The sequence below is a fragment of the Carassius gibelio genome, chromosome B17, assembly GCF_023724105.1.
Source record: "Carassius gibelio isolate Cgi1373 ecotype wild population from Czech Republic chromosome B17, carGib1.2-hapl.c, whole genome shotgun sequence".
NCBI lineage: Eukaryota > Metazoa > Chordata > Actinopteri > Cypriniformes > Cyprinidae > Carassius > Carassius gibelio.
Genome location: NC_068412.1, coordinates 2,652,264 through 2,672,364, shown reverse-complemented (window position 1 = coordinate 2,672,364; position 20,101 = coordinate 2,652,264). Strand labels below are relative to the sequence as shown.

The 20,101-nt window shown below is 38.6% G+C and overlaps 2 protein-coding genes across 4 annotated transcripts in view; both read left to right on the top strand.

Moving 5' to 3' along the window:
* The window catches only part of scaf8 (SR-related CTD-associated factor 8), a 44,097-nt gene extending 30,937 nt beyond the window's left edge, over positions 1-13,160 (top strand). For all 3 annotated transcript variants that reach the window (XM_052579841.1, XM_052579842.1, XM_052579843.1), the window contains 18 exons: positions 3,966-4,010; positions 4,426-4,587; positions 4,680-4,836; positions 6,645-6,772; positions 6,855-7,031; positions 7,111-7,190; positions 7,272-7,392; positions 7,492-7,623; positions 7,860-7,969; positions 8,066-8,259; positions 8,713-8,813; positions 9,024-9,137; positions 9,230-9,386; positions 9,500-9,630; positions 9,987-10,125; positions 10,244-10,309; positions 10,413-10,637; positions 10,939-13,160. In XM_052579841.1, coding sequence (XP_052435801.1) covers positions 3,966-4,010; positions 4,426-4,587; positions 4,680-4,836; positions 6,645-6,772; positions 6,855-7,031; positions 7,111-7,190; positions 7,272-7,392; positions 7,492-7,623; positions 7,860-7,969; positions 8,066-8,259; positions 8,713-8,813; positions 9,024-9,137; positions 9,230-9,386; positions 9,500-9,630; positions 9,987-10,125; positions 10,244-10,309; positions 10,413-10,637; positions 10,939-12,434 — 3,735 coding nt within the window. In that variant the 3' untranslated portion in view covers positions 12,435-13,160. The remainder of the gene's footprint in view (positions 1-3,965; positions 4,011-4,425; positions 4,588-4,679; positions 4,837-6,644; positions 6,773-6,854; positions 7,032-7,110; positions 7,191-7,271; positions 7,393-7,491; positions 7,624-7,859; positions 7,970-8,065; positions 8,260-8,712; positions 8,814-9,023; positions 9,138-9,229; positions 9,387-9,499; positions 9,631-9,986; positions 10,126-10,243; positions 10,310-10,412; positions 10,638-10,938) is intronic.
* tiam2a (TIAM Rac1 associated GEF 2a) overlaps positions 12,386-20,101 on the top strand; it is a 94,592-nt gene continuing 86,876 nt past the window's right edge. The window contains exon 1 of the mRNA XM_052579835.1: positions 12,386-12,448. The gene's annotated coding sequence lies outside the window, so the exon portion shown is untranslated. The remainder of the gene's footprint in view (positions 12,449-20,101) is intronic.

Sequence of the window (20,101 nt, the reverse complement as noted above, 5' to 3'; positions counted from 1 at the left end):
AAATGGTGGTGGTAGCTGACAACTTTTTTCAAAAAAGTTTATTCGATAACTGTTTTCAAAAGTTGCAAATTAATATTTTCCAGTATTTATTTCAGCCAACATTTAACACAAGATCTGATTAACTTCTATCTCATCATTAGTCTTCACTAGGTTTCACCCTCTTTTTTTTTTACCTTGTGTGATGTTACAACAGAAAGCCTGTCATTCATTCAGTGCTACATCCTGTTGACAAGAACGCAATGTGTGCAATAGCAATATGTGTGATTTGCAATGCTAAGGTAAAATGCAATGGTAATATTACAAATCTGCAGAAGCATTTGGCATCATGCATAAGGCCCCATGATGGCGGATGGCGCAGGCGCATGGTTTTAATTTTTTCTTTAGACATTTCTATAGGCTTTTTATTTAGGCATTTTTAATAGATAGGACAGTAGAGAGAGACGACAGGAAAGCACTGGGAGAAGAGAGGGAGCAGGATTGGCAAAGGACATTCAGTCGGGAATCGAACTCGAGTCACCGTGAGCGCAGTTGAGCTGCATGTCGGCAGACTAACCACATTGTTTTCTTTACTACACACAAACTAAAGTGTGGACGATGCTTGCGGTGTTTTCAGTCTCTGCCGTTTCACTATATTACAACATGAACACACTAGGGATGTCCCTTTTTAGCATTTTAACATTTAATTTAAGAAAACTTCCATCATATCACATACACAGCAGATACAAGTTCTTTACAGCAACGAGTAAAAAATAAAAGTTTAGTTTAATGTGAAGAAATAAAAATGTTTACTTAGTGCAGTCTTTAGACTCAATGTAAAAACAATACTACTAAATATTTTTAAAGGAACAATCACATTTGTTCTCTTTTTCATTTTAACATTTAACCTATGTTGTGTAGCACCTTGTTTGCCAAAAAAGAAAGGGTTAAATTCATTCGATTAGGATAAATTAAATGTTTTATGCCTTCATTTGATTATCAGAGAAACTAAGAAAAAGTTGTATAGGGCCATGTTATTGTAGAAAGTTTTTTTTTTTTTTTTTAATATCACATTTGTATATTTGTATTTAAGGTACAATGTGTAATATTTACAACAATCTATTTAGTTTAACTTGAACTTGCCATTTAATGCTTCATTTTCTATGTGGAACAAAAGTTGCGCCGCCTCCTTTGTGTGAACATTTTGGCAGCTTTAGTAGTAGACAGTGGGGACATGTTTAAACGTCTTAACTTTTATAAAGAGAATCTCTTTAGATTTGAGACTTTATTCTTAGCAACTTTACAGATATTCTGTAGGGGTGCTCCGATCACGATCGGCCGATCGTTATGCGCATCTCGTCAGTTAAGCCGGTTTTTTAATCAGCGGTTAATTCCATCAGGTGCGTGATTTCACATAGAGCAGCTGTTACTACACAGAGCCGTTGTTAATAGAGAAGATGCGCAATTCACGTTAATTTTCAGCGTTTATTGGCGCATCTTCTCAGTTAACAACGGCTCTGTGTAGTAACAGCTGCTCTATGTGAAATCACGCACCTGAGGGAATTAACCGCTGATTAGAGAACCGGCTTTACTGACGAGATGCGCATTAACGATCGGCCGATCGTGATCGGAGCATCCCTAATATTCTGTATGCACAAACTTGTAACACTACAAAGAGAAAGTAAAAAATTTAAATGGCATCATATGACCTCTTTAATGTTTCATATATGTAGTGCAAAATGTTGACAATTTACATTTGATTTATTCAGAAATGCAGTATACAGTCATGGAAGCATGACACAAGCATTCTAAATCTTATTTTGTTCTAGTCCTTAATCCTGTAACCTACATCTTACCTTAAATATTTAATTGCAGTCAATATAACAACAATTATTTGAGCTGTACATTGTCATAAATAGAAATGTTCAGATTCTTAGTTCAGTTATCCACAAAGTGTGCCACTTTAAAACAGATATTTTTGTCTGCTTTTCAAATGGTTGACGTTACATTTTCCGACGCACACTCTCTGTTTGCTGGTGGGAGTGTGCCGACCTGTATGTGTGTGCGTGCGTGCGCGCTCGCTCATCTGTGCAGAACTCCTCCATGCACGAAAAAGAGAGAAATGCACGACCTGTTAGAGACAGAAACATGTCTTCATGTAATTAATAGGGGTATAACGATACACCAATGGCACGGTTCGGTTTACGATTTTGGAGCCACGGTTCGGTTTGCTGTGGTTGCAGGGTGCACGTCATTTTACCAGCAATGCTAAGGAACAATATTCACTTAACTTCATTATAACAACAAAAATAACTTGTCTTTTTCTTTATTAACTCTGGCTTCACATTTTTTGTGCAGTCAGCATACCTGAGTAAAAAGAAAATGAAATAAATACTTCCAATGTAGACTAGTCAGAATAAAACATTTATCTCTTTAGTGCAATCAGCTTATCTGAGTAAACTAAAATTAAATATAGGCTATTATAAGTAAAATATATATAAGTATCTTTCACCATTTGATATGGAGACATTTAATATGACAAACATTATAGGGTGCAGGAGTGCCTTGCTCCACTGGAAATAACGGTCCAAACAGTTCAGCCTTTTTTGCTGTAGGATCATCACTGCTGGATGCCACATCTAACTGCTTCTCTGTGACCAATTTTCATGTCATAGTTCAGATGAGGGCCGGGCCTAACCCCTTTTTTATACTTCTGCTTACTTTTATATTTTAGACATCCATTAATAAGTGATTAAACAAAATTGCCGCGCTGGTGGAAACAACGCGAGACTGCGTTACTCGACGGTGTCCCGCAGCAGTACAGCTGAACAGTTCTGCGTTCAAATACACGCAATAAGCTCAAGCTTGCCGCAAAGCACTGGGAAAAGTAATTACCATAAATGTGACTGGTAAATAGAAGGGAGATATTTTTATTATTTACTAATAAACTAGCGTTTTCTGAAGTTGTCTGTCTCGCGATTTCCTCATTAGATGCGCCGAGAAGATCTTCACAGGTTATGATTATAATGAGAGTTTTTGTTTAAGATTTGTTTTATTTCGTTAAGTAGTCATTTACAGCTTTCTATAGATATATTTATTATGTCTGTGAGGCATGTTTTCACTGAGTGTCGGTTCATTTTTGTATGAGTTATGAATGATATCCGTCATTCTCAAAAACGGAAAACGGCTGCATATCTTGTGCCATGAAAACACCTATTGCCTATGTAGTTGTTTGAGCAAAGTCAGAGTTAGCTTGTAGCTTCATTCTGGAGGCAGTGGGAAAAGAGTTCCGCCACAAGAGTTACGCGATTCGTATCGTTACACCCCTAGTAAATAAGATAAATAAAATGAGCCTATTTGGTTTAACAAAATAACAATGTATAGACCTGTCCTTTAGAAACGTAACCTTAAATGACTGTGATCTTTAGTCATGCACTTTATAGAAAATGGAATAAAATAAAATAGCTTTACCTTAAAGGGGGAGTATAATGGCAGGGGAAACACTGAAGATATAGGCTACAGTTTTTTACTTAATGGATACTGTCAGAGACCTTGTATTTTTAAAACAATCTTATGTTTGTCAACTTACCCAAATGCAATGCAGTGCTGAGGAAAGGAAATTTATTTTGAACCCATGTGACATAAGTCACTGAGAAACTAAAACTGATATATTTCAATGGTCTTTGTCACATTATGTCCAGCTCTGGTTCTTTTATTTCAGTGGTTCCCAATCCTGGTCCTGGAGAACCCCTAACACTGCACATTTTAGATGTCTCCTTATTCAAACACATGTAATTCAACTCATCAGTTCATTAGTGGAGATTCCAAGAAGAGAGATGCCAAAAACGTGCAGTGTTGGGGGTTCTCCAGGACCAGGATTGGGAACCACTGTAGTTGATGTGGTCAGTTCCCAGATGAAGGTGAATGCTGTTAATGTGTTCTTCTTAATCTTCATATTCAAGATTGAGTTTTTTTTTTATCTCTTTCAGTTCTACAAACATGTCGTCCAAAGTGTGGAGAAATTCATTCAAAAGGTCAGTTGTTGTTATCTTGCAAATGTAAAAAACCTATAGATATTTGGAAAATGCCTGGAAAGAGCTCAAGAGTTTCCAAGCTATATTTTTATTTTCATGTGTGAATTGCTACATGTAGAATAAAGTCTATAACATTTAAAAGTACAATTTTTCCACTAAAGACTTTTATTAGCTATTTAATGAGATCTTTTAAACATACCTAATGTGGAAGTGTCTTTTGCACAGACAAACCCAGAGCTCAGTGTGGTTTAGCCTTGCTGTCTGATACAAAACTGATGGTTTTCATTTATAATGCATGGAATATCACTGGCTGTCATGTTAACTTTCAAATATCATGTATTATGTGGAGGTTTGAAGCCCAGTACCCAACACACGTTTTCATCATTCACTACTTTTCTTACTTTTCTATGTGTAGTGCAAGCCTGAATACAAAGTCCCCGGTCTGTATGTCGTCGACTCCATTGTACGGCAGTCTCGTCACCAGTTTGGGCAAGAGAAAGATGTTTTCGCTCCACGTTTTAGTAAGAACATCATTAACACGTTTCAAAACCTCTACCGCTGCCCAGCTGATGACAAGGTGCGTTTGTTTGTCTTGCCCCTGTAATCAGCTCTTGTCTAGACACTTTTTTTTCCATTTGCTGATTTTCCATTTTCTATATTGGGTTGCAGAGTAAGATTGTCCGAGTACTAAATCTATGGCAGAAAAACAATGTCTTCAAGAGTGACATCATCCAGCCTCTACTGGATATGGCAGCAGGACACCCGCCCCCCAGCGTTACACCCGTCTCTGCCAGCAGTGCTGTTCCTGTCAACAGCACTACTCCTGGTAAGTTATTCACTCATAATGCTTCTTCAGTGAAACAAAACACTTGTGGCAACATGTTTTATATTCGTTACTACATGAATCATTTATGGTGACTGGGGAACTAACTGGGCAGTGGGTCTGACGTTCCCAGCATTCTTTGCTTGGGATTGCATTAAGAGTCAGTTTTTAAGTGTTATTGGTTGTGTTTTTCAGTAAAGAGAAAGATTGTTAGTAGGACTGCAATGGTCCGTTGGCGTCATGGATTACGTCAATTATGAAAATATGTTGATTAGCATGGAATGCGTCAACGTGTCACGCCCATTTCGAGAGCCTGCAGGGAGAACATTTTATTTCTCGTTAGCTTCCGGTTTTAGCTGTATCCCTTCTATACAACCAGCCTAGTTATCCCTACTTAAGCTAATCAACTGTTATGACACCATTGTTGATTCTGTTGCTCTGGTGTCCTAAGTGAGGTTGTGATTTCAGCTGTCTTCAGATGTTTTAATCTGCTGAATAAATAAAACATTTTAAGTCTCTCATCTGTCCCAAACAGTAACTGTGAATGCTGCCTTAATGTGCATTTCTATTGATTTTATTGTATCACTGCCCTGTAATTCTTTTTCTCTTTCTTTATTTATTTTTTGCTTCCTTGCTTTCTTTTTCTTTTATTAATTATTTTTTTAATTATCTTTTATTTTTTATTTGTTCATTTTTATTTATTTATGTTTTTTTATTGTTATCTTTCGCTTTTCTTATAAATTTTCTTTATTGTTATTTTCTTTATTGTTATTTCTTGTAAAGTATTGATTATGAGAAAACGTTTGAATAAAATATTAAAAGATGTATAGCAGAAGTTACTCGTAACATAGTTTACTAAAGAATTCGTCAACTGACTAGAAAATAATTGATCGATTAGTTGACCAATCAGGGAAAAAATAATCAATAGTTTAGTTGACAATAAAAATAATCATTAGCTGCAGCCCTAATTGTCAGTGTTTAATGTTCAGTAATATTGGAGATTTAGGATAGTTTCTGCTACATGATGGCCATGATGTTTATTGCTTCACTCCAAGAGCAAAAACTGTGCTAATGGCAGTACTGATACAAGTCAACAGTTACTTACTCATCTTACATGTTGTATATAATAATAAACTACATTTTCTTTAGCATTAGATGCACTATTGCTAGTAAGGATGACACAGAACAACAATTAGTTTAACTTGTTTTATTCGTTGTGCTAATTTACCAATTCTGTGGAAAATCTTTCCTTTAATTTTATTAAACAAACACATTTTTGAGTGTAATCAAGTTATTGACCAAATATCTAGTTGTCTAAAAAAAAAAAAAGGTCTCACCATGCCTTTAGCATACCCACAGGCACAGCTGCGTTCCTTATGGTGCGGGAAGTTCTGTGTAACCTGAGTTACTGTATCAAACACTAACTCATTACCTTAAATGTTGCTTTAGTAACCTAATATTGTTAGAAATCCAAAGCTGTGGCAGTTTGAGTGGTTTTAAATGCTCTACACGGTTTCATAATTAATAGATCTTTTCACATTCATCTTGACTGAAGAGCAGGATAGTCTGGTTAATGCTCTGATGTACACTTTTTTTCATTTCTATACAGTATACTCCTTTTTCAGTATATGTCATCCCCTTAATCCCATAAACCCAGAGTCTAAAAGTCTGAATGTTTTCCCTAGTGCTCAAAATTCGGATTGAACTTGTAGCATCTTCCAGTTTATGCTGACACCTTGAGGCAAGAATTGAGCATGACTACTTGTTTAAAAGTATATTACATACTGTATATTTTCTGCTGCTCGCTAAAGGAACTCCAGCAACTCCTGCCACCCCAGCCAACATAGTGCAGAGTCTCCCGGACTGGGCGTCTCAGATCTCCAACACAGACACAGTGGCTGCGGTCGCCCAGATCTTACAGAGTCCCCAGGGCCAGCAGGTTAGATTCCTCCACTGCTGAAAACACTGTGTTCTCTGCACAGCTGTATTTCTGACTGGTGTGTGTATATGTGTGGTTCTAGTTACAGCAGCTGGTTCAGAGCCTCCAGATGCAGCAGCAGAAGCCTCAGCCCTCTCTGCTGCAGGCGCTGGATGCAGGTTTGGTGGTGCAGCTTCAGGCCCTGACTGCACAGCTCACTGCAGCCGCAGCAGCCAACACGCTCAACCCGCTGGAACAGAGAGTCTCCTCCTTTAACAAGGTGAGGGAGCTTTTAGGAGCACTGCTGGCTGAAATAGATTAACTCTTGCATAACACATTATTACTCTGTTGTGTTGTAGAAGCTGTTGGGTCAGTTTGATTTTGGGAACGAGTCGGAACACAGCGAGGATTCTAAGAAAGATGCTACATCATCTCAGTTGTATGTTTTCGTTTTTTCTTTGTCTGCTACTGTTCTCCGTTATGTTATTTTTCAGAGACATGTTCTTACTATCTCTTTCAGACCTGTGGTACCGGAGTCCATCAATAACTCAATATTTCATCAGCTGGCCGAGCATCTTCAGCAGCAAAACCTCGAGCAGTTTCAGAAGCAGCTAATGGAGCACCAGCAGCATCAACAGAAGGTACATAAAACTGTCATTCTTTCTCTGCATAATGTGTTAGAGCCCTTATGCCATTCTCGTATTTTGATGTTTATTAATGTGCCTTGTTATTTTTGACAGTCTATGACCATGGAGAGCCAGGATGCCCTCTTTGGTTCTGAAAATTCAGCCCCTCCTGGCCAGAGCAGCGCCCCACCACAGCTCCCAGAACAAGAAGCAAAAATGGATGACTCTATTGATAACCAGCAGCAGGTATGATCAGAGATCAAACTTCAGTTGGGAGGATAAGCCTATAATAGTAATGTATTGGCAATAGTTTCATATTTTCAAAATAGATACTGTATGTGTGTGTATTTATATATACATAATAAATATACACAGTATAGACAGATCATGTAAACAAAAAGTGAAGTGATTAATTGTTAGACGGCACTAAAGCTGAGTGACAATGGACAGTGGAAAGTCAAGTTCACTTGTGTATCTTGCAGGACATGGATATTGATGAGGGACAGGATACTGTAGATGAGGAGCTCTTTGAGGCTGAGGAGAAGAAAACCAGCAGCACCCGTTCAAGGACACGCTCGAGATCTCGCTCCAGGTTGGTGTAGCAATTTCGCCAAATAGTTCTTGTCTTATTTCCATTTTTCAGACGCAAGTAAAGAGCACTCATGTGAAAATCATTTTACATCCTCAGGTCACCTAAGAGAAGGAGGTCAAGGTCTCGTTCTGGGTCCCGAAAGCGCAAACACAGGAAGAGATCACGGTCTCGCTCGAGGGACAGAAAGAGGAAGTCCTCACGTTCTTATTCCAGTGAGCGACGAGCACGGGAAAGAGAAAAGGAACGGCAGAAAAAAGGACTTCCTCCGATCCGCTCAAGGGTTCTGAGTGGTAAGATTACATGTCCACCTGTGCTTTCTGAATTTATAAGGTTCAAGTTTAGAAAAAATTAGTCATGTCAAACATGTTTAAAGGGTTGACACGTATAAAATAAGTGAATTAAATTATTATAGAATGATCTTATGAAATGTAATTGTGCTATGGTTGAGACTGTTAAGATTAGTATCAAATAATGTTCGTATGAGCCTCCACATTTGCTGACTGACTGTTGCTTTGGTCTGTTAGCTTAAAGCGATAATTCATCCAAAAATAAAAAAGCACTCTTAGGTCAGTGATGTATTAACACTGGAAAGCTTACATTCATTAAAACTTTGCTCTAACATAAATATGCTTGCAGAGTTCATGCAAATGTCCTTTTCACAACTGTAATACAAGTTAATTTCCCTATATATTTAATTATACACACGCACGCACACATAAAGGGTTTCTTTCTGCCTCTTTCAGTTTGCAGCACTACTCTATGGGTCGGCCAAGTGGACAAGAAAGCCACCCAACAAGATCTTACTAACCTCTTCGAAGAGTTTGGCCAGATTGAATCCATCAATGTGAGTCGAGTTTCTGTAAACTTGAGAATGTTCTTTAAATTAGTTTACTTTTTTAATTTGATCAGTAATGCCATCTAGCCAAGAGGCATTTTTGAAATCTCCAGATAATTTTGGCTGAAGTTTAGTAGGTCTTCAGGTGTTGTTTATTTAATAGTTTGTGAATCTGAACTGAAGTCTGTGAAGTCTGAATGTTAGTGTTTTTTCTTTTAGATGATTCCTCCCAGAGGCTGTGCTTACATCTGTATGGTTCATCGTCAGGATGCATACCGCGCCCTTCAGAAACTGGGGACAGGCTCTTACAAAATCGGTTCAAAGGTCATCAAAGTATGTGTGAAGAATGTTCACTGACTTAATCTTTGCAATGATCTGTATCATTTTTGGGAGGGGAATATGTCTAAATGTTTCATTGCTTGCAGATTGCCTGGGCCCTCAATAAAGGGGTGAAACAGGAGTATAAGCAGTTCTGGGATGTGGACCTTGGGGTGACTTATATCCCATGGGAGAAGGTCAAACTGGATGATCTGGATGACTTTGCAGAGGGAGGCATGATTGACCAGGAGACAGTCAACAATGGTGAGAAGAATTTACTTGTTCAGCAGCTGAAAGTTTGGTATGTGTTGTGTATATATTTGATCTTCTACACAGTACTTCTCCCATTCATAACAATACTGTTTTTTATTATGCAGAATGGGAATCCCAGAGAAATACTGAGACCACCAAAGAGACCCCGAGCCAGGCTGTTACAGCTGAAACCAGTACAGCAAGCAGCACACCCAGTGAGGCCTTTACCCAGCCTGTCACTATGATGCCCATGCAGGTATTGCCATGACAGATGGAGTCAAAAGTGTTTAGGTTTCTTACTGTTGTATGTGATTTAATTAATTAATTGAGATAATAGTGATGGTGGTGTTTAGCTATTAATCTATGACTGTAACTAAAATGGATACCCTAAAATGAAAATCTTGTCATTGACTCAACCTCATGTTGTTCCAAACCTTTGTTCATCTCCGGAAAACTATTTAAGATATGTTTTATGAAATCTGAGAGCTTTCTGCCCAGAAAGACCCAGAAAGGTTGTAAGGACATCTTTAAAATAGTCAATGGTGCATGAGGACAGCGGAGTTAATAATGAATGACTGTTTCCTTAACTATTGATGGCTTATTTTGGTTTAGATTCCAGTGGCACAGACGGTCCCTGCTGTTGGCCTTATGCCTCCATCCTTCCCTGTCACCATGACCATGCCCCCACCAGGCTTTGGTCCCCCTCCACCTTTTCTAAGGGCAGGGTTTAATGCCTCACAGCCTCCTCCAGGTACATAGTGGCAACCTGAATACTAAATAATGAAGTTTTTAACTGTACGATGGATTTAAAACTTTTTTTTTTTTTTTTTTTTTAAATGTACATCAATTTGTAAATTTCTCTTTCACAGGTTTCATGGCCACACCAGGAGTAGGACCGTCTGCAGTTGGAACCAGTCTTGCTTCAGCTCAGACCTGTATGTTAACCAGCCTCTAAAATAAGTTATTCTTAATATTGCTTGTGAAAGCACTGTCCTTAAGGTCCAGTTTTCAAGTTCCTTTTATCTGTCGTCTTTATAGCTCTAGTGCAGCCTTCGTTGCCAACCACTCAAGAGAACAGCAAGGATTCTCCGTTTGGAGCCATGATTCCTCCCACCAGTACTATTCCTGGGAGTTTTATTTCGTCAGCAATGCCCGGGGCTGGAGTCTTTAACCCTGTGGGAGCACAGCATCAGCAGAGCAGCACAGACAAAATGCCACAGTCGGCAGAAACGATGGAGACAGCTTCTGAGATGACACTACAGGGTAAATGGGTTTATAAGAACATTTTACTTAATGTCAGTACAAGTCATATACAGCTAGCAAACCATATGCTGTAATATATTTCTGTAAAACACAAAAGAAGAATCTTGCACAAATTCATATGACTTGAGTGTTATATTTTAAGCTTGGGATGATGCATCTGCGTGCTATCTAAACATGGATGCCAGTGATATTTTATGGATTTGGTGGAGAGGAAGGTTGTCATGGAGCACATTTTTATTCACACCAACATGAGACATGTTGTATTTATCTTTGTACTTGTTTTTTTTTTTTTTTTTTGCAGGAATGCAGAATGCAGTGCGCAGTAGAATGGGTCTGCTGGGTATGCACCCTTCTGCATCTCTAACACATCCTCTCTCTGGCCAGAGGATGGCAGGGCTGCTTCCCCTGGAACTGAGACCCAACCTGCTCCAGGGACACGGGGGCCGCTTCCCCCTGCTCATGCAGCCAGGCCTTGCACACCAGACCAACAACATCCTGGATGCTTCACTTCAAGCCCAAGCCCGGGTTCGGGTTCCATTCTCTCAAATGGAGCAGTTCAACCGCGCTGAGAGCACTTTCTCAAGGGCACCTAACCCTTCGTCTGCTGGAGCTGAAAGTCTGGCCAAGACTGATAATGAAACACCACCCAGGTCAGATGGAGGTGCCCAACAAGAAGGAGATCAGGACTATCGCTTTCCACCACCAGAGAAGCAGAGCACGGGGTTGTTAAAGACGCCTCCTTTGGAGATGCGTACTGAACCTGTGCCTCCCAGACCACCTTTACTAGAACGACCTCCGAGAACAGTCATGCAAGCCGAAGGTCGAGAAGGTAGAAGAGAGAATATGTCCGGAGGCTTCAGGGCAGAAAGTCGCTGGGGACCACCCAGGGGGGACTTTGATGAGCGAGACATGAGGGGGATGTCTGGTGGGCCTCCAAAGGGTTTCCAGGAGGATCGTTCCAACCCTAACTTTCAGAATCGTTTTGAGGGCCGCAGCGGAGGTTCATCAGGACCCGCTTGGAATCGCGGAACTGGGCCTTCTTTTAATGCCAACATGCACCAGGACTACGATGATCGTCGCAGACCTTGGGACCGAGATGACAGGGACATGGACTTCCGAGGTGAAATGAATGGCAATCGCCAAAGCCGTGAGCGAGACCGAGAGCGCGAAAGAGAGAGGGACAGGAATCGGGACCGTGAACGCGGCAGAGAGCGCAATCGTGAGAGAGAACGGGAGCGAGAGAGGGAGAATGAGAAGGACAAAGAGCGCTGGACACCCGTTTCTTCACAATCTCAGCCCCAACCGCTGCTTCCCAAGTCTCAGCCGCTGCTCCCTCTGCCGACCCCATCGATCGCTCTGCCTCATGCACAGAAACAAGTGCAAATGACCCAACACCAGCCTCATCAGGAACCACAGCCAACAGAACGAGATGCTGAACCCCAACCAGAGGTAACACCAGAGCTGCAGTCACAGCCCAAGTCACTCAGCCCCCCTCAAGAGACGGCAAGTAGTCAAGAGCAGGACGGAGTGTCATGTGTCAATGGAATGGAGACTGATTCAAAACCTCAGCTAAACATTTTGGAACCTGCGTCCCTGACCGCTGAAGAGCCCTCTTGTAGCCCCTCTCCATCCCTTCCCTCCACACCCACCTGCTTCCAGAATGAGCCCTTGACAGGAGAGAAGACCCCAGAATTGTCTGTTTCCCCCTCTGTGGATGCAGACACTGAACAGACTGGGCCAAAGGTGAACGCTGAGACTGAACCTGAGCTAGAGAAAACAGACACTGAGGAAACATAATCATCACTCAGTAGGTAAAGATCATTTTGTATAGTCATCTCTGTAATCGTTTTAAAAGCTCTCACAGGACCCACTCAGTTCACTAGATCATAGCAGACACCTTAACGAATGATTCTTGCTTCTCAAGCTTCAAATGTATATGCATTCTAGGCGGCTCACACTAGAGGATATAATTGGTAGGTGGGATTTTAATATTTTTTTTTATTCCCTGTTTTTAGTTTTTAAAGCAGCCCCATTGTTTTAACTAGGTGTTTTTTTTTTCTTTGACAATTGCTTGCCAAAATATTGTGTAGCCTAATTGTAAATGCAGGATGAAAAGAGGTTTGACCTTCCTATGGAAGAGTGTAAGGATTCTGGCTGTCTCCTTTGGATTGATTGCATTACTTGAAATCAGCACTGGCTTTTTTTTTCGTCTTTTCTTTTTCAAAACTGCAGCTGCAAAATTTGAAATGAATGATTGTGTGGTGTCCAATGCTTCTTGTCTCTAAAGCAGAATATACGTACATCAAATACAGTGAGAACAGTACTGCGTTTTTAGTTGCTTTGAAAAGGACAAAAAAAAATAATTAAACTACGATGTATTATCCCAATATTAAATGTCTGTGATTTTTCTTCATCAAACTTCCTTGGAAATACAAGAGCTCAGAAAAGGCGTTCAAAGGAAATATGGATGTTGGGTGGAATTTGTTTTAGTTTCAAATAAACATGCTCTGGTTGTAAAAAAAACATTCTTTAGGACTGTGTTTTGTATCGAGAAGAAAAACCATCTGCACACAACCCATTAAAGCCAAGAGCCAAGTGATAATGGCCCAAGTGTCGTGGATAAGATGAAATGTTTTAGGCTGTGAACTGATCTAAACTATGGGTGGCCACCAGATGTTTGCTGTTCGGTTTGAGTTTAGAACTTCTCACCGACTCCCATTTCATCAATAGATCAGCTTTAATGCATCGGAAATATGTAATGCACACATCTGTTTTGATACAGCTTCACTTGTCTCACACACACACACACACACACACTGAATATATCAAATACACACTGCTAGTGTTCAGTCACACAATATTGTTTTACTTTCTCCAAAATTGTGAAATAGTTTCAATAGACTGTTAATACAGAGTCATTTACTTACAGGAATAAAAATATAGAAAGCAAATATACAAATGAGTATTTTTTCCTTGTGAATATAGTTTTGACTAATTTAAAAGTCTTGCTTTCTTCTAAATTTATTGCATGTAAGCCTAATTTTATATACAGTGAGGAAAAGAAGTATTTGAACACCCTGCTATTTTGCAAGTTCTCCCACTTGGAAATCATGGAGGGGGTCATCGTAGGTGCATGTCCACTGTGAGAGAAATTATCTAAATATGTCCAGAAATCACAACGTATAATTTTTTTTTTTTTTACCATTTATTTGTATGATACAGCTGAAAATAAGTATTTAAACACCTGTCTATCAGTTAGTATTCTGACCCTCAAAGACCTGTTAGTCTGCCTTTAAAATGTCCACCTCCACTCCATTAGATGCACCTGTTTGGGGTCGTTAGCTGCATAAAGACACCTGTCCACCCCATACAATCAGTAAGAATCCAACTATTAACATGGCCAAGACCAAAGAGCTGTTCAAAGACACTAGAGACCAAGTTGTACACTTCCACAAGGCTGGAAAGTGCTACAGGGAAATTGCCAACCAGGTTGGTGAAAAAAGGTCCACTGTTGGAGCAATCATTAGAAAATGGAAGAAGATAAACATGACTGTCAATCTCCCACGGACTGGGGCTCCATGCAAGATCTCACCTCGTGGGGTCTCAATGATCCTAAGAAAGGTGAGAAATCAGCCCAGAACTACACAGGAGGAGCTGGTCGATGACCTGAAAAGAGCTGGGACCACCGTTACTTTCCAAGGTTACTGTTGGTAATACACTAAGACGTCATGGTGTGAAATCATGCATGGCACGGAAGGTTCCCCTGCTTAAACCAGCACATGTCCAGGCCCGTCTTAAGTTTGCCAATGACCATTTGGATGATCCAGAGGAGTCATGGGAAAAAGTCATGTGGTCAGATGAGACCAAAATATAACTTTTTGGTTTTAATTCCACTAAACGTGTTTGGAGGAAGAAGAATGATGAGTACCATCCCAAGAACATCATCCCTACTGTGAAGCATGGCGGTGATAGCATCATGCTTTGGTGTTTTTTTCAGCCATGGGACAGGGCGACTGCACTGTATTAAGGAGAGGATGAACGGGACCATGTATTGCAAGATTGTGGGAAACTACCTCCTTCCCTCAGTTAGAGCAATGAAGATGGGTCGAGGCTGGGTCTTCCAACATGACAATGACCTGAAGCACACAGCCAGGATAACCAAGGAGTGGCTCTGTTCTGGCGTGGCCTAGCCAGTCTCCAGACCTAAACCAAATAGAGAATCTTTGGAGGGAGCTCAAACTCTGTGTTTCTCAGCGACAGGCCAGAAACCTGACTGATCTAGAGAAGATCTGTGTGGAGGAGTGGGCCAAAATCCCTCCTACAGTGTGTGCAAACCTGGTGAAAAACTACAGGAAATGTTTGACCTCTGTAATTGCAAACAAAAAAGGCTACTGTACCAAATATTAACATTGATTTTCTCAGGTGTTCAAATACTTATTTGCAGCTGTATCATACAAATAAATAGTAAAAAAAATCATACATTGTGATTTCTGGATTTTTTTTTTTTTTTTTTGATTATGTATCTCACAGTGGAGATGTACCTACGACGAAAGTTTCAGACCCCTCCATGATTTCCAAGTGGGAGAACTTGCAAAATAGCAGGGTGTTCAAATACTTATTTTCCTCACTGTAAAAGTTCATTTATGAAAAGCGCGGTCCTATTCACTTATTACTAATTAAGAGTTTAAGATTCAGTCTGATTCAAAGAGTGTCTTTTTTTTTTTTTTGTGCGTGTTTGTGTGCATATAAATCAAAATGAACAGAAAATCATTGCTTTGAGTAGTTCCTGAGATATCCTTGTATTAACTGACACCGTGATATTGTCAGTGCATTTCTGCTGTAGGAATTAGACATTTTTATTAAAAAATAATAATAATAATAATAATAAAAAAATAGATTTGCATGTAGTTTGCACAGGTCCAGTTTCAGCAAATTCTTTACTTTTGTTCTCAGTTTTGGAGTAACAGGAAGGTAGGTGACATGTTGTGCCAAGCAGTCAGAAATGCTTTAACAGAACTGTGTTAAATGGGTGGCCCAAATGCCAATAACACCTCAAATAAGCCTAGTTCATTATTTGAACAGAGACTGTTGAGACTGTTTATATATATATATATATATATATATATATATATATATATATATATATATATATATATATATATATATATATATATATATATATATATATATATATATATATATATATCAGTATTAATATAGTATCTCACTTTTATCTATTCAATAAAAATCCATGCGACCAAAATATTCAGGCTTCAAAAATGTCATAAAAATAATACATTGGAATAAAAGACAAACATGATTAGTTCAAAGTCACCTTTATTTATATAGCACTTTAAACAAAATACATTGCGTCGAAGCAACTGAACAACATTCATTTGGAAAACTGTGTCAATAATGCAAAATGATAAAGGCAGATCATCATTGAATTCAGTGATGTCATCTCTGTTCAGTTAAATAGTGTCTGTGCATTTATTTGCAATCAAGACAATGATCTTGTGCATGAAGTAAGCATGGTTGCATTTCCATTTAATATATTTGATGTGTTCAAAGTATGTTCACTTATGAGTGTTAATGTGAATAAAAGCTCAAATTAAAATTTTCTATCATATAAAATGATCAAGTCTCTTGAGAAGATTGAACCACTTTATTCTTTTATGAATTTTTTTTGATGGGAGAAAACTTACTCCCTTCTGCTGTGGTTTATGAATGCCAAAATTCATATGCAATATAGTAGCCAAAAAACAATGTGAGATGAGTAGCATGTCTACATTTGGAGAAATCATTAAAACTGTAGGTGAACCTGTGTGACCTACTATATAAAATGTGTCCAGTGGACACCTAACTATTCCACAAGGCCCCAGGACATGATTCATAGATGGTGGTGAAGCAATGAAACTGATTCTTGACCGTGCCAAAATTACAGCTGGATTACATTCACTACATGCATGGATTCTTTATAGAACAAAGTAAGTCTTGTCAAATGTAGTACCTGCTATGATGGTATGCGATTTAATAGTATCTTGATCTGATGGCAAATCTGTAAGCCAATGTCAGTGACATCTCATGATTCATGAGATTGCCTGTGCGAAACTAAATACTCTCATAATGTACCTGGCCATGTATGTCCATGAACATACTTCCGGTTTATAACCTGGCAGTTTGATGGTGCTGTTTATCCAGCCATCTGCTCCTGGCATGAAAACTGGAGGAGGAGGCACTGTATTATTAGCTCTAGAAAATCACTGAGGCTACAGAGTTGTTTAATCAGCAGAAATCTACATTTGGTTTCAGATAAAAACCAGTGTAACCACTCCATAACCTACTGATTGAAAACGGAGGATTTAAGATTTCCACATTAACAATGAAAGATATCGGTGGATGCACTGAGCCAACTACAGTGACACATGTAAATCCTGGCATTTTTATTTAAATGAACCTTTAGATTTAGAGCAGAGCATTTGAGAAGGTTGATGTTCAGACAGCGTCTATGTCCAATTAACAGTGCATGCTTCAAACATTTATTTTTGATCAAGCTATCTTCCAATATAAACTCAAAGTGAATAGATTTGTAATCGCTGGTATAGCATTCTTCTCACTTCTGAAACAAATAGTTAGGCTTTATTTTATCCTAAGTCAATTTACTACCTTGCAAAGCTGCAGTCGAAATGGTTGAGGAGAAATCCTTCTTTAGATCTGTCTCCGCTTATTAGCTGTTTTTTTTTCAGTTGTTGACACTCGTTGTCGTTACCCAACACTATAAACCCTGTTCACATTAGTTCCAAATCAGTTAAACCAATCCAAACCAATTCCACATTAAACCCTGATAAGAAAAAATGTCAACAGTCAAAACTAAATAAATAGGCTCGCAGATGAATTCAATGCTTTTTATCCAGGCAGTGCTAAAAGTGCTCAAAATAGACTTTGCAGGTCTTTAATATGGTTTTTAAAAGTATTAATTCACTCTTCCACAAATTAAGGCGAGAGTACGCCCCAAAATGAAATGTCGTCATCATTTACTCAGCCTCAAGCCGTTTCTGTTTGGTAACCCACAGTTTTCAAAATCTTCTTTTGTGTTCAGCAGAAGAAAGGAATTCGTTTAGCTTTGGAACAACTTGAGGGCAAGTCAATGATGATGAAATTTTCATTTTTGGGTCAACTATCCCTTTAAGGCCTTCAAGTCTTAAATCAAAGCAGAGAGTCTTTTAATTTGTAAAGCCATGATATTAAATGTTGCATGCATAACATTGCAAAAGAAATTGATCTACCACAGTATTGTTGATCTGTTTCTCAGTACGAATATCTAAACAGCCTTAAATCAAGATACAAAATCAACACAGTTATAAATTTAGTTATGAAATAAGTGTTCTTTTTGAGAAATTGGACAAATGAAGTGAGCTTATGCTTAAAAGATGAACACACATTAGTATGAGTGTCAAATCCTTTACTTTTCCCTTTGAATTAAGTAGATTTTTTTTATTTTTTTAAAACAACCAGATTTTAATCATAATTTTACTTGATCAGTCACGCGTCTTGACAAAAAAAAGCTTCAGACGTTTACACTGGAAAAACAAGACAAATATACTGAGGAAGAACAGCACTTTTTGCAGTGTGATCGAAAGGTACAGTAAAAGTTATTTCTATTACTCTCATTAAGCTTTTTTTTTAAATAATGAATTAAAAACTAATGGAGATCTGATGTTGTATTTTCAAACTGTTGCTTAAAACAACTCATTTTCTGAGACTTACATTTAGAGAACTTATATCAATAACCATTTGCTCTTAAAATTTCTTTACTTGGTCTTAAAGTCTTCAACTGAGCTTAATAAAAACCTGCAGAACATATTTAGAAGAGAGATGAAATCGATAAGGAAGAAGAGGAAAGAGGAGGGTGCATCAGAATCTGTATGAGCCAAATAAAGGCAATGGAGGTTACTTGTGAAAGTGTTATTGTGGAGTCCGTATATCCATCATATTAAGGTCTACCTTGATTCTCCATGTGCCTGATCACAGTAATATTGCCTGTAATGTAGATGACATTCCATTCGTCATTATACAACTTGGTACAATTTCTTGTAACAATGTAAATGTTTTTTTTTTTTAAAGTTTAAAACATAAGTTTAATTATTATGAATGATTCTTCCGTGCATTCTTTTTTAAATTAAATATTAGAAGGTCAAAATCATTGTCATAACTTGCTCACCCTGTCACACACTATGAACAACAACTCTCTGCAGACGTATGTAAAGCCATGCTGCAGTTAAACCAGTTCATCAGACATGCAGCTCACTTTACCCAAGAATAGACCCAGCCTAAGAATAAATACCATTAAGTTCCACATTACGTTGTTGTTTCTTGTTAATTTTATTCAGAAATATGTCAGTACAGTAATGAGGTTAATCGCAACTACCTTGATACACACTTAAACCGTAATTTGTGCATTAGTTTTATGTCTGTTGAATTGTTTCACGTGGCTGTTCATTGTGTAGTATATCTGCATCTGACAGCCCTGTAAGCCATTCAAAGGCAAGGCTTTATGTACTGTTTTATTTTTATAAATACTGATTTTCTCAGTTTAAAATCTGTAGTTTGGATTTGTATTTAAAGTTAGAAAACTGTTGCTTGAAATTATCTATTGTTAGGGTAACTTGCATGTGTCAGCTCATTGACACTGACAGTGAGTTCGGACCTTGCTGTCGGTACCACTGTTGGTGGTCCAAATCAATATAGTTGCTGTTTGCTATCTGAATTAAATGTACTTTTAATATCTGAAATAAAATGACAATGGTGGAGCTCAGTCACTCCTCAAATGAAGGTATTTTTTCATCAGATGCAGAGCATAACCAGTAGAGGTCAGACTAACTCCTCTGCTTCTCACTTTCTAGACCTTGGAGTATTTCTGAGGACGGTCCACTGGCCTTCATGCACTGATGTGCTAAACAGTCAGATCTAAAATCATGGTTGGGACTCACTATATATTTCTGATGTGAAGTTTCTCAGCTCTGGGGAATAGCATAATGTCAGTAGCTTAATACCATTGCACAATTCCTCCGAATTTTAGAGGGGGAGGGGGGGTCAGTTTCGATCGATAGAAAAACAAACAGATCAAATTTCCTCGTAAGCTCTCACTGAGGAGAACTTGTATAAAGATCGTGTAAAATGGCATTTGAAGTTTTCCCAAGGAATATTTTTTACTTTTTCTTTTTTAATTCCATTGTAATTGGCCCCTCCTTAAGGTCTTGTATGATTTAAAAAACAGGAAAACAGTTCCTATGACAAACAGCAGTTGGGTGGTTTTATAGGACACCAACTGTTCTAGTCCATCACAGGGCACACTGACTAATGCAGCGCCTCAGGCTTTGACACCTGGTTTTGTGCTTAGTGACAAAAGTCTTATTGTTTCCTCTAAAGAACCTCTCCAGGGTTTTTGTTTGTTTTAAACAGAT